The sequence below is a fragment of the Fundulus heteroclitus genome, chromosome 15 (assembly GCF_011125445.2).
Source record: "Fundulus heteroclitus isolate FHET01 chromosome 15, MU-UCD_Fhet_4.1, whole genome shotgun sequence".
NCBI lineage: Eukaryota > Metazoa > Chordata > Actinopteri > Cyprinodontiformes > Fundulidae > Fundulus > Fundulus heteroclitus.
Window position 1 is genome coordinate 3901990 of NC_046375.1, and position 14723 is coordinate 3916712.

The 14723-nt window shown below is 36.4% G+C and overlaps 1 protein-coding gene across 1 annotated transcript; it reads right to left on the reverse strand.

The window, feature by feature from the left end:
- Positions 1-445: 445 nt before the first annotated feature.
- Positions 446-9797, reverse strand: hadhb (hydroxyacyl-CoA dehydrogenase trifunctional multienzyme complex subunit beta). The gene is made up of 16 exons (XM_012875798.3): positions 9688-9797; positions 8324-8401; positions 8058-8099; positions 7606-7702; positions 7416-7460; positions 5946-6045; positions 5763-5850; positions 4303-4490; positions 4030-4210; positions 2580-2701; positions 2381-2460; positions 2241-2288; positions 1945-2032; positions 1746-1820; positions 943-1107; positions 446-838 (listed from the first exon to the last, which is right to left on the reverse strand). Exons 2-16 carry the CDS (start codon positions 8388-8390, stop codon positions 803-805), a joined length of 1422 nt encoding a protein of 473 aa, XP_012731252.2. The 5' UTR covers positions 8391-8401; positions 9688-9797; the 3' UTR covers positions 446-802.
- Positions 9798-14723: the final 4926 nt, after the last annotated feature.

The following is a 14723-nucleotide window of genomic DNA, read 5'->3' on the forward strand; positions in this document are numbered from 1 at the left end:
GCATCAAAAAGTCTTCATTAAAAAAAAGGATTAGTTCCGGGATGTCTTTTCATTCTTTCCGACCATGTTTAAGGTTGTGAATGCAGCTTTTATTCAAAAAAGTGTTTGACCTCTTGTTTCTCGGACGGCTGCGTCCTAATTAGTAGAAAGTTTGTTTCCATTTAGAACAAGGAAGCCACCAGTAAAGCTCGGACTTGCTCAGTTTGGTAGATTGAACTGCATAAATATAGCTTGTTTTAAGTTTCACTTTTCAATGTCTTCTATAACTTATTTTTTGTAGCCACTGACACTAAAATGTAAATATTAATCACAGATCTGACGTGCATTTTTTAACACGAGTGAACTGACGTAAAAACGGTTTATGGAGAAAAAAAGTGTGTGATTACCAGCATTCTTCCTTGTTTTTCGCTGCTCTAAAAGCAATAGATCAACAAACCAACAATCATGTGAGTATCATCCATCATTTAATTCCAACAGTTTGTAAGAAAAGAAAATATTACAGCACATATAAACATTAGAGATCACCACGGTTCTTCGGAGCTGAGTTAAACTTTGCTATGTTACATTAGACAAGACGTCCGGAAAGCAGAGAAAACGTTCCTCCTCGGCATCCTGCTGTAATTTAACAGCCTGCGAGATAAATTTCATTTACACCAGAGCCCTCAAAACACATCCCCGTCCTTTATCTGACCCGGCTGATCAAGGCAAAGTGGTGCTTGTACAAACACTCGACTGATCGTATGGTAGCTAGTGTGCTGGCAGCAGACATGATGACGATCAAGATCTAATTAAGGAACGTGTGTTACTGGGGATAGGCTTCAATCACCATGGCGTGACCCTGGAAGATGCCAGAAAAAAAAAAAGGGAAAAATAACTTACATTTTCTTTCTTTTTTTGTTTTAGTGTTAAATGAATGAAATTCCAAAATAAACGGAACATTACCTGTCCTCCTGCGGCACAGGCTGCCACCAGACCGTACTGTCCTCCCTCCTTCTTCAGCCGATGAGCCACGGTGGTTACCAACCTGCAGCCCGTAGCGCCGAACGGGTGGCCCAAAGACAGAGAGCCTCCCCACAGGTTGAACTTATCCAAAGGTGGAGACCCGACCTGCACAGATAATAAGGTGAAGTAAAAATCTGCAGCGAGTTGCGAAAGTAATCAGACCTGGTGAACTTTTTCCACATTTTGTCTCATTACAGCTGCAAAGGGGCAATAACATTTATTGGGATTTCTTGCAATAAACCAACAGAAAGATGCACATGATGTAAAGGAAAATTATAGTTTTTCAGATTTTTTTTTCACCAATAGAATTTAAAATGTGAGGCGCACATTGGTTTCACCAAACTTTATTATGATACCCTTAATTTAAATAGAGTGCAACCAAATGTCTTCAACAAGAGTCCACCTGTGTGTCCGGAGGGTACACCAAACCCGTGGAAAAAAAATCTGAACCTTTTCAGTCTACACGAAACGCGCTGTGTGGCAGAAACTGATCACTGCACATCATTTGGTTGTAACGGGACAAAATGTGAACAAAGGAATACTTTTTAAAGCCACATTAAAGTGAGATTTGACCGTAGGGCGACCAACAGAACTAAACATACGAGTTAAAGCTCATGTTCCTCAAAACCTACCCACAATTCCTCTGACTGATTACAGAACTTCCAAACTTTTCCAGCCTAAAAAATGTTCAGCCGAGCTGCATAAATCTGTTCAATTAACAACTGACCATGAAAACTCTTTACCTTTGCTTTCCTGCCCATGTACGTCTGGGCAAACCAGTCTGAATCCATCGCCTTCAGATTTGCCATTATCTGGCCCTACAACACACAAAGACACAAAAAAAACACATTAAAACAGAAGCAAGCCGCTTCTCCTGATCTTCCGGTGAAGAATATATATATATATAAAAAAAAAAAAAAACAGCTGATTGTGAGAACTTACAGCGAACGCTTCATGAAACTCAAATACATCGATGTCCGCCAACGACAGGCCGGCCCGTTCCAGGACTTTAGGTGTTGCGTAAGTTGGCCTGAGGAAGAAGGGCGGAAACGATCAGAAGACACAAATAGTACGTTTTCTTTTTACACTTCTCACAAACAATCGCAAGTCAAACTGAAGCTTTAAAATCAAAACCAGACTCCTGTCCCGCCTAACGTTGCGGTTTGAGATGCAATCAGAATATGTGAAAACAATAACTTCTACACGATGTCACTGACGGTGGTGATGAAGAAATTTACCCCAAAAGCAGCTGATCTTTGGGGTCCTGGGACACATAGACGAAGTCTCTGCCAACATAAAAAAAAAATCATGAAACAGGTGAAGACATCAGAGAGGTGGGAAGAAAAACGTCTCCGATGCACCGAGAAGGTCCAAATACCTGAGGTATGCTTTAGGCTTAAAGCCCATGGCCAGAGCTTTCTCCTCAGACATGATAAGGACAGCAGAGGCGCCGTCAGTCTGAGAAAACACAGTCAGGCAAAGGTTAAGCTTCAGGTGATTGTTAAAAAAAAAGGCAACATAGAGATTAATTAAAAAAAGAAAAAGAAAATAGACTGTTAGTAAAAGCTAATGTGTACCAGGAAGGACGAGTTGGCAGCGGTGACCGTGCCGTGAGGCTTGACGAAGGCGGCTTTTAGTTTGCCCATCTGCTCCATGGATGACGGGCGTATGCCGTTGTCCTTTGATACAATATCCCGACCTGAGAAAACACCAAAGAATTGAAACAATGTTTTCCAAAACATTAGACGGACCTAACATGTTTTGTCATTTTTGAAGCTTTAAATTAAAACCTGAGGTATCGTGGCTAAGTAAACAGGTTCCAACCACTGAGCTATATACACTGGAGTGCTGATTTTGCCAAAATTTGGTTGCAACAACAAGAAGTTTTCTGGCTGACTGAAAACGTTTCATAGGTAATTCTACAGTCAGTGGATGTACTAACACTATCAACTACTAGGAAATTAGGTGCTGAAATATTTTACATGTTATTCATATTATATATATATATATATATATATATATATATATATATATATATATATATATATATATATATATATATATATATATATATATATATATATATATATATATATATATATATATGTATAAAAATGCAAAATATTTCAGCACATGGCTTTCTCAGTACTTGATAGTTTTAGAACATACAATAAAAGTATATGGCATTTGACATTTTAAAAGTTTTAAGCCCCCCCTGAACATGAGAAAATCCTCGTTATTCGATGCTGTAGCGCACATATTCCCTAGTTACTGGGGGAAAATAGGGAGTACCAATATGGCGGCTGGTGGCTTCAAAGCGACTCGTTCTAACAGCGGGCGATTAGCACTCCAGTGGATAATATAGCTCAGCGGTTCCAACACATATTTCTATTTTAAAATTTCTTACTTTCCCAGATTAAGGATTAAACATTTTTTTCTCACTTTTCAAAACGCTCCTGATATCAGGTATGACATATTTTCCATGTCAGCATTTTAATATCCCTCTATTTAACAAATCATGAGCACGATGAAGAGACTGGCCTCCGACTTCCGATGCACATTAAGACCACCTCTAAACCTAAAATCTTTAACACCTAAACTCGTCACATCTGGACTAAATGACTAAATACAGACTAAAAGCCACAGTTTGTAAAATTATAAAAGAGAAAAAATTAGGGTCATGAGACTAAATCAAGTTTCAGAACCACCGCTCACCTGATATAGGAAGGTTTAAAAGCCAAAATGTAGTAAAATTACGCCCATTTTATTTATAAATGAGCATTTGTGAGTTTTCTCAGTCAGTCAGTAACTGAAAAACCTCAATCAGTGACAAAACCACCAGTTTTTATGTGGAAAAAAATCAGAGAAAAGACAGCATGTAAACATAATTCAATGCGAGAAGCGCCTGTTTTTCTAAATCATGATGTGCAGAGCAACAACATCCTCATGAATAACTTTATGAATGTAAAATAAGGCTAAACTTTTCTTAGGCTTTTAATGTGTATTGCTAGTTTAATCAGGATTTACCAGGCACTTTAAAGGCAATCACGTCCTCCAGCAGCCCGTTATCCTGAGCTTTTTTGGCCAGTGTGTGCGACCGCAGGGCGAACTCGTCCTGCTCCAGCCTGGAGACCCCGAACGCGGCAGCCAGGCGGTCCGCGCTGTGGCCCATGGTTTCCGCCGTGGAGAACTCGGCAACGGCGGGGAGCTGCTCACACACGGACCACACGCATCACACTTTGTCGCAGCGAAAAAGGAAAACAACTTTGAAGCGATCTTCGACAGAAGGTAAACGCGCACCTCTGGGGCCAGGTGTGCCAGCCGGATGCTGCCGAGCAGTCCGAGCCTCTGGCCGAGGGTTTTCGCCTTGTTGAGGGACAGCATGGTCTTCCTCATCTTACGGCTGTGACGGATCGGAACGTCGGACATGAACTCCACGCCACCTGCCACCACGGCGTCACACTGGCCCGCAGCGATCAGTCCAAAGGCTGGAGAGACAAGTTATCCATGACAAGTTAGGCTACTAAAAAAAAAGGTGAAGATTTCTGAGAAAAGAAATTATATTCCCGCCTTTAATACAGCCAACTTGTCTAGAAAACAGAGAGCTTTGAAAGAAAATTCAGCTGTTCATTTCTATATAGAAAGACTGTAATTTATTTATTTTTTACTTTCTTTTCTCAGCTATCACATTACACATGTCAGTTTAAATAATAATACGTATGATTTAACAATGGTATCAAGGTGTTACTCTATTGTATCTGTTACACTATGTCCGTTGGTTGTGCTGTTCTTTTTACATCTCTCTTTCCAGGTGATGAAGCAGACGGAAGACGTTTTATCATTCTTTCCCTTTTATCTCTTCTTTCTTTCACCTCTTCTCTTTCTTAAGATAAGATAAGATAAGATAGTCTTTATTGATCTCACAATGGAGAAATTCACTCGTCACATCGGCTCATACAAGAAGGTGCAGAGTAGGGAAGGTGCATTCAGTTATATACAGTGAATCTTCATATATACAATGGATCAAAAAGAATACCAAAAAATACAAAAAAGGAAATAGGAGTGGGCATATGATGTCTCATTTACATTCTTAGTGGTCTATATATATATATATATATATATAAACATATCTATATACTTATATATATATATACATATATCTATGTGCCTACATACGTACGTACCTACGTGTATGTGTATATGTGCATATACATTGTATACATTTGTACATACATACATACATGTGTACAGACATATTTTCAGGTGTTGATAGCAGCAGAAGTCACTACATCAGGATTATTGCACGGGTTGTAGTACAGTGTATTAAATAGATTATTGCACCTTGGTTATTGCACATTAATTATTACAGTTATGGTCACAGTTACAGTGCAGCATTGTAAAATCTAATAGCAGCAGGAATGAATGACCTGAATGCACCTTCCCTACTCTGCACCTTCTTGTATGAGCCGATGTGACGAGTGAATTCTTTCTTTTGTCTCTTCTTGTTCTTCCTTTCCTCTCCTACTTTCCTATTGTAGTGTCCACATAATTTGACATCCTCCCCGCAGGAATCACAATAAAACTATTTGCATGCATAAATCAAGCGGAGCACTATGGCGAAAGCTAATCGCTCCACTTGTGAAACAAGAAAAAAAATAATAATAATAATAATTCAGCTGTTTTTAGCAGCTGCGTTGTCCTACTATATAATAATGTCACCCAGCAAACAGCGATGTTAAAAGACTACATGTGGAGATCACCTGAGGTCATGGCCTGGTTGGAGGAGATGCAGGCCATGGTGACGGTGTGAGCTGGAATCTTGTCGGAGAAGCCGGCCCCCAGTGCTGCCTAAATACCGAGACAAAAGCGTTTTACGCTGAGGGGGTGGTCTTAGACTTTAGATCCGGGGCAAAGCGTTTCTGTAAGTCCGTCAGCAGGTTTACCTCTCGGGCCACGTTGCTGGTCTTGACCTCCTGAATGACTGTCCCATATATGAGGTAATCTACGGCGTCCTTGGGTATGCCTGTTCTGTTCAGCAGACCCCTAAACAAACACAGGTAGAGAATTAAAAAGGGACATACGAGAAAAAACAGCAATTAAATTTTTTTTTTTTGTCCCTAGTAGTTCTTTTCCCACCCAAACACCTTTAATAAGTCTCTACCACTAAGCTTTTCAGCTAATTTCTTTAATACAATTATGTTATATCAGATCAGTGGGTTACCAACTATGCAGAAATGTGTTATTGGAGAAACAGTCTTAGGATTCACCTACAATGAAAAGCACATTTGTTGGCCCACTGTAATGAAAAGCCTATTTCAGGTTTTATTGCAGAACTGTAATTCCACAGATTTTTAGAAAAGTAAAAACACAAACCCTAAAAATATATATATATATTTATTCAGAGGAGAAAAAAAAACTCATTAAGCGATAACTGCCTTCAATAAATCATATCTTGCACAATTTTGGCCAGATATGATTTGTCCAAATATTATTTCCAAAACATTTATTCTCATTTATAAGTTTCTAGGTAGTTTTAATTATTAATCCTTTACATTTTTTTTTTTGCTTGGCATATAAATATGACATCATCATACAAAGGCCCATTTCCTTTAGCCCCTGGACACAAGGACTCATATTTATCTTGTCAGGATGGTTAAGAAGTTAAATCAAACATACATTTAAATACAATAAGGCTCCAAAGCTCAATGTTAGGGAACAACAACAGAGAGTGGGACCTGGGGTCAGTCAGTCTCCATAACAACTATTGGATGCTATTTATATGCCAGTCAGCTGTTTGGCAATGATGACTTACAACGACTGCAGATGATCTAGAAAGATTGAACAATGGTCAGGCACCCTTCTTTGTGTATGCTCCAAAAGTGTGAAACGTTATTGAAGTGACGTACAAATCAATAACAGCACAGGCACCATCGATTGTGCCAGCTGGTATATTGTTAAAATGACAATTATTTCTAAACAGGGGATTTTCTCCCCTGCTGATTAAATGTACTTAAAAGTACTGAAGTTTTCTAAATGAGATTATTGAATTTCTAATAGTGAGATTATAGTACTGCAATGTTTTGTTTAAACATTTTCACCAGGAATGCCAATAAATGTCCTGTTCTGTGCATGACCTCAAAAACCTCTCTGACCCTATAAGTACTAAAATCATAATTGCGAGGGTTAAATGCTGCGTTTAACCTATTTAACATGTTTAACTGCTGAACTGTCTCTTTAAAAAGTAGCCTCATACATACTGAACAGGACAAGGAGCGGACATTATTAATCTGATATTAAATTACATTTAAAAGGCTAAAGGCACTATTCATTAAACTGAACAAAACATTTTTTAGTTTATTTTTCTCTTTTTTTTTTTGCTTATAATTAACTCAAATACAGAAACACAGACTTACTGCAGAGACGCTCTGGCCAGGTCATGAGGCATTAAATCGGCATACCTGTCATCAAAAGTGGATGAGAGACTTTACAATCAAACTGTTTAAGCAGAAAGTGCTACTAGAACGCTCCTGACAATTTAGCGCAGCGTATTTCTGTAGAAATGACATTAAACAATCAACATAATCTCAGTTAAATGAAACTTACGTGGTTCCGGACAACAGGAAAGGGGTTCGAACTCCTTCAACCAGAACTATGTTCTTCACCCCGGGTCGAGCAAGCGTCTTTTTGCTCTTCGCTTGAACTGAGAAAAAGAATTACAATAACGAGTTTTTTGATGTCGAGGGTGGCTGACATCATTTACCCATCATCTAAATGTGGAAGCTTTCATGTTCCATGTTTTGTTTAGGTAAATACATTTGGTAGTTTTTTTTTTTTTTTTTTATGAAGTGCGAATTAACCTTCTAAAAAGGGATTTTACACAATTTGAGAGTAAAAACTGAAGTTTACTATTAAAACAAGCTCTCGATACCAGTGGGGAAAAAATAAATCCTTCATTTGTAATCAAAATATTGAAGCCTAAACTGTTCTATACAAGAAAACTATAACGGGGTTGTAAGCAAAATAAAAACTTTAGTACTGATAGTAGCATTTGTTACCTTGAGCCTGGAGCTGTGTTGTTGTACTGAGAGAACGTGAAACTGTAAGAAAAATCTAAATTAGATCCATCATAAATAATGTTATTGTAGCTGCAGTAAAAAAAACATCAGTAAACAGATGACGGGGGGACAGGCTTCCAGTTTATACCAAGTCCAATCATTGTGACAGTATATTCATGAATATGGTGAGAAGTTGTGCTGTTCTTCTGCTTGCTGGAAGTTACTTTGTGCACATAAACTGTTCTAAAAGTCCTGGGACAACTTACCAGAGCGGACGGCCCAGGAGGGGTTGATGGCGCCGGTCCGCATTGTATTCAGCAACATGGAGGCCATTATGATCTAGACTGAGAGGAAAAAAAGTTTGCCTGAAAATTTCAATGAAAAAACAAACGTGACCAAATAGTTCTATATCTAATATAAAGAAGTAAGTAATAATGGATTTTATTTTAATATGTTATACAAATTATTGTCAAAATGTCACACTTTTCCAGACTCAAGTGGCCAGGTGCCAATTACCATTTTAGTGAATTTCAAGGTATAAATACAAAGGTTTATTAGGAATTTATGGTAGCCAGGTTGTAAATGTGGAACCTACAAAATTGAATGTAAGGAAGGAAGAGGAGTAAACAGATGAATGGATGGATGGACAGAAGGACTGATGGAAGAACAATTATGGAACAAAATCTGGGAATATTTTCCCTAATATGCTTTTGTTTTTTCATATATAATCAGATCTGGGAAATACTAGAACCACATTTCATAGGAACCCTGTAGTTTTAATTGTGTATAATAATCAGTCACAAAATACGCGGTATTCATGACTCATCTGTAATCAAAATCCTATTTCAATTTCCTGTCGCAAATAAAAAAAAAAAAAAAGAAAAAAAAAAGACCTATAGACAAGTGTACACAGTGAAATATCTACACTTTGAAGCAGTGTTGTTATATTATATTATTAAAGGCAAAAGGTCAACTTTACTGCAGTTCAACCTATGTCCTAAATCTTCAAAATGCAACTGTAAAACCGGATCTTGGACTCAAATCTTAGTTTTCCCTCGCGGTAACAATGTTTTGATAATTATTAGGCAATATTGCCTTATAAATAGCAGTTTAGGTAAACATCTAATAGTGGTGAAAACAGTCTAACAGAAAACTTTGCTCATGAGCTAACTTCCAACCAACTAATCTTTAACATCAGTTCATTTCCCTATCCCTTATAATTAATTTGAGTTTATTTTAATATGAATTATCGTGTGCGTCACTTTGACATATTCCTGGGTCACCCCTGCCCAGCCCCCTGCGGCAGCGACCTTTCACCTACATTCCTCTCATACAGAATCAAAGGGACAGAAATCTGAATCATCATAAACTCAAACGGTGTCAGAACAATACAAACGTCACACAAACCTTGGATAACTTTAAGTAGCATTTTAATGCAATGGAAAACAACAAAGGAGAACCAGTTTAGGGCAAAAAGCTATATAAGCTAACCTAAGAGCGCAGCTAGCTGACTGTTAGCTTTACATTTATTTGTGACACAAGACCTCAGACGTTTTTTTTTTTTGGGTTGATAAAACGCATTTTCTGCTTTAATTTTTTAATGAACAATCTCCACGGCATTTCAACTTACCTTTAGTTGCGTTGCTTCTTTGCAACCGTTGCTTCCCTGTTGAATGCTCGCCCAGCCTACCGAGGACTACAAAACCCGCTGTAAAGGACCCAAACAACAACTATGGAGCCTGTAATAGACGCCTGCATGTAATAGATAAAAAAAATTATAAAATAATATTGAGACTCACGTTGCCTATTTATATTATATAATTATTGCATATTTTTATATATTTGTGGATTATTAGAAATATGTTGTTAAAAATAGAGTTCAAAACTTCAAACACTTTAATATAGGCAATTAGGAGCCAGACCCAAGACCCTTCACCATTCTGCTGCACAAATTACACTCTTACGCCCCCAGCGGTCAAAGCATTATTTTATGTATACGTTTTACATTATTAGCATTCTTTTTTTTTTTTTGTTCCTTCATTTCACAAAAACAAAAATGTTTCAAATAATTTGCAACCAAATCAACTTCAATGAAGAAACTAAGGTATAGATGGAAAATATACATAATTTACGTCTTTGAGTCTGTGTATTTGTTTTGTTTTTGTTTTTCCCTGTTGTTTATTGTACAGCACTTTCGTCCCTGTGAAATTTTAATGTGCTTTACAAATAAAGCTGGATTGGATGTATTTTTACCTTTGCCCAGCTTAGTAAAATTCCTTATGCCAAATATTTACTGTAAGCAGTTGTCTGTTTTATCTAAACCTAAGTCATTAGACTGATATTGCAGAAGACCACTTTTGTAAATATCTAAAAACAATAACATTACAGCTTGCTCACAGTAGAAATAAAATAAATAAAACATACATTGAATTATAATAGTCATAATATGATGTTATATGACAAATAATATTTGTTGTTGTTTATCATATAACAGGCAGAAAATTATAAATATAACAAATGATTATTATACAATGTGCATATATCCTACATCTGCATAGTTGACAGTTGCCTGTGAGTGCAAACTTAAATTATCTTAAATAATTAAAATTAGGTTATTTTAATAATTAGGAAATCATTTTTGAGTAGAATCTTACCAAAGCCATAGGGTCCATCCTCTTAGCTACATTTTCAACAAGTTTTATCATTCACTTTTCTTTAGTTTTAGTATTTTTCAAAATATTTCCTGTCCTGTTTTCCCTTCATTGTTGAACAATTTCTGCAACTGTTACTCCCTCTGATTTGTAGGGGGAAAAAATAAGACATTGTTAATTTTGTATGAAATGGAAAGTGCAAATAAATGAATCTGAATTATGACCAAAGCTCCACATGTTTGTGTGTGCACAATTGTTAAAGCTAAATATTTCTCCTTTCAAACCAGGACTGTGCTGGCATAACTATTCTTAAAACTAGAGAATACAGCTTGATTTCTTTATTTGGTCCCAAAGGAGCAAAGAGGAGGTTGCACATGTGTCTGGAAGGTCAGAGAATGAGGGGAAAGACTAAAATGTTGCATCCCTTTTGTCTTTGTAACTCATGGCTCTTTCTCGGGAACAAACCTCAAGGTACAATATATTCAAATCTGCTTGTGTGGTTAAAGATTTGGCCTTAAGTCCCGATTTGGCAACAGCATTTTAGTGAAAAAAAAGAAGGCTGCAAATAAATAAATACATAAATTAACCATGGGAAGTCCCCAGAAGTCTTGGTCGCAATGCTGCCTGGAGCAGGTGGCACACAGAGACCGCTTTAAATGGTATACAGAAACACATCCATATTAATTAGTTTCGTACGTGGAGGCTTAAAAAGCTTTCCAGTCTTGTGCTAGTGGCGACTGGGTCACACTTGAGTATATTAAGGTCAAGACAATCATTTGCGCTGATATCATATTATAATATTGGAGAAGGAAGTAATGTGCCAGCTGGGCTGCCCTCTGGGTATGTTCTATTGTATCTCTGGCATTTCCTTAAAGGTGCACTTAAGAAAAAACATTAAGCTGTCCTCTTCTGGGCAACACTAAAAGAGGAACGCAACTCTCATGGTATGATTTTATTTGTTTTCCTGGGCTTGTTTTCATTTCTTCAAGGCCGCTTTGGGTCACGCCTGCAAAGAGGAAGAATAGTTTAATGTCATAAATGTTGCTGCGGACTTTTCTAAAATGGAAAAATGCAAAACTCCAACCCAAAACAAATGCAATGAAAATTAATGAACATTAAACATCTTTTACTTACTAACCAGTTATATATTTCAAATAGATCATTATCATTATAAATCAATAACATTTGCTTTTAGTTTCCATTTTCCTATGTTTTATCTTGTTAAATTTTTTCTTCATTTTACTCCAACTTGCTTTTATTCTGTTTTTATTTTCCTGTTTTAATCATGTAAAGCGCTTTGTGTCCTCCTTGTACTGAAATGTGCTATACAAATACATTTGTCTTGCCTTGCCTATTAGGGCCCAGCGTGTGTAAAAGGAATATAGAACACTTCAAATAAGCATTAACCCACTTCAAGAACAGCCAATTTGATGAACAACACAATTATTGACTATCAAGATTCAAAAGTGTCAAAGTTGGCAGCATTTCATTTAGCATGTCTGAAACCTCCTATTGGTTCTCATCACTGTTAACCCTGGTTTGGGTCTTTACTGGGTGTTTTCATATGAAACATTCTAGAATGGAAATCTGCAACTCTTTAACTAAATCAGCTCATGGCAAAAATTGATCAGTGATAGGAGTTTGATACTTTTGATACTAAGAGTAGACTGGTAGTTATTTTTTTTATATCTTTAAGTCCAAGGGTAAATATTAAGCTGTTTTACTAAGAAACATTGCTTTGATTTTTGCAAGATTTTAAATGTGAAAATAGGCGCTGAGATTGTATGAGATATGTCTTTCAATCTCAAATATGTGAAATACCAGAGCGACCAAATATACCCTGCATCCTGCACGTATCTTTGCTACCCATTTATCCAACTGGTGATGTAACAGGAAGCAAACATTGCATCCCTGATCCAACAGTAAGGTTACTTTAATTCATGCTATGCTATGCAGACTCACTGTGTGCGCTGATGAAGATTCACTCATCTTGGCCAGCATGCCATGGCAGGAAGGTTGGATTTATTTTTTATTGACCAAGTAAAGTTTTTCCTTGACTATGTAAAAATAAAAATAAGATTGTGACTTAATGGTAAAAGTAAAAAGTAACTTATTTTGCATTTGCCCAGCAGCACACCAGAAAATGTACACCTGTAATCCCAGAACACATGTACACAACGCAAAAACTTTATACTGTATATATGAATGGACTTAAGGCTAAAATGAACATCCGCTTTCTTTGCATTTAGAACTATGTAAAAGGTTTTGGTTTTAGACATACATGGCAAGACAAAAACATAACAGGGATGGGTGATATATTACCATTATACCTTGTGTTATTTATTATAATAATTGTAAAACTGACAATAAAAAGGTATTTAGAACTCCTTAGCAGTCCCACAAAATGCAAACGCAACTACTAGAAACCTATGTTGAAATAATGTTGACTTTTCAGTACACCATAAATCATTTTATTCCTATCTCTAAACTTAATAGTATTACTGGATTTAAATGTATTGTTGTTATGATACAAATATTTTTCCTCTTAATGATAAATGATACAATAAATACCCATCCCTAAAGCAACAGTTTCACTGTTTAATCCTCACTGGTACAAATGACGTGCAACATTACAAAGCCTCTGCTCTGTATGTTCAGCTCAGAAAAAAAAAGTCAAACCACATTTAATTTCGGTTTGTGTAGCATATCACTCATTTATTTCTGCATCTCTCCTTTGATGGTGGTCATGCAGTTACAGGGTAAAAGATATCAATATTTCATGGGTACGCCAGACCTCTGCGGAGAGGAGTTTGTAAAATAGCACTAGAAACAGAGTTCAAAAACTTGGACATCGTTAAGCAGCCTTTTGATCAGTCTGAATACCACTGAGTTTGGGGAACATAAACATTTTCAAAGTGAACCATAATGCAGCGACAGCAGTTTGCATGGCAACAATACAATCATGGATAATCAACAAATATAGCAAAACAGAACTTCATGGTTATCCGTAAACATCTGGCCATTTTACTACACACATATATATATATATATATATATATATATATATATATATATATATATATATATATATATATATATATATATATAGCTCCTTTTTTAATACTTCTGGATTAGTCAGTCAATTATTTATTGTATTGAATCAATATTTAATGGTAAAAACTGTGTTAAAAAATAAACTCAACTAAATTTAGGTCTTTCAATTTGTACTGTCAATTCTGTGGCTTAAGTTGTTAAGCCCAAAATGTATTGAAATTATATATAAAAAGTGAGATTTAAATGTAGTTACATATTTGTGGGTAAATAAAACCCATCAGAAAAAGCAGTCTGAGGTATATCATAAGGAATAAATTCTGAGGTTTGGGAAAAGCATAAAATTCTTGTGTCAATGGAATACATCAATGTATCTAAAAGTATACATAAAAGTATGCTGTTATGCCCTAAAACTGAATAGTGGTGAAGAATGTCAGAGTCCAGAATATTCCAAATACACAAGGCTGAACATTCAGAGGTTGTTCCACCTCTATTCTGTACTTATAGACTCCTATAACAAATGCAGTTTGTTTTTATTTTATTAATTCAGCTGAACTAGTTTTTTTTTTTTTTAGCTCCTAAGCATACCTCTGTGTTATGTGTTCCAGTTACACACCACTGAAGCTCAAGGAGACAAAGAAGGTTGTGAAGTAGACCAGTTTATGGAACATGCTCACTTTTACTCATCCTACTGGTCAACAGTTGACATTTAATGGAGCTTATAATGAAACTCATTGAGTACCTCTTATGATAATAACTGGAAACGGCACAAAAAAGTCAAAATACTTTTCATGTTAAATGAAGTAACGTTTTTTTTCTTTTAGACGTATCAAATTTTACGTTGGATCGGAGCACGATGGCCACAAAACTCCACACTGGTGCCTAGACGTTTTATCTGCTGAAAACCTGGAAGCTGAATATTAAAATACAAACGGAAGTGGAACACTTTATTATTATTTTTTTA

What these genes read in the sequence shown, in the direction of transcription:
- hadhb (XM_012875798.3), bottom strand. Translation starts at nt 8,390, where the DNA reads ATGGCCTCCATGTTGCTGAATACAATGCGGACCGGCGCCATCAACCCC. An exon ending in AAGCCTAAAGCATACCTCAG is followed by an intron (nt 2,289 to 2,380) that starts GTATTTGGACCT and finishes TTATGTTGGCAG; the next exon opens with AGACTTCGTCTATGTGTCCC. An exon ending in AAAGATCAGCTGCTTTTGGG is followed by an intron (nt 2,033 to 2,240) that starts GTAAATTTCTTC and finishes CTTCTTCCTCAG; the next exon opens with GCCAACTTACGCAACACCTA.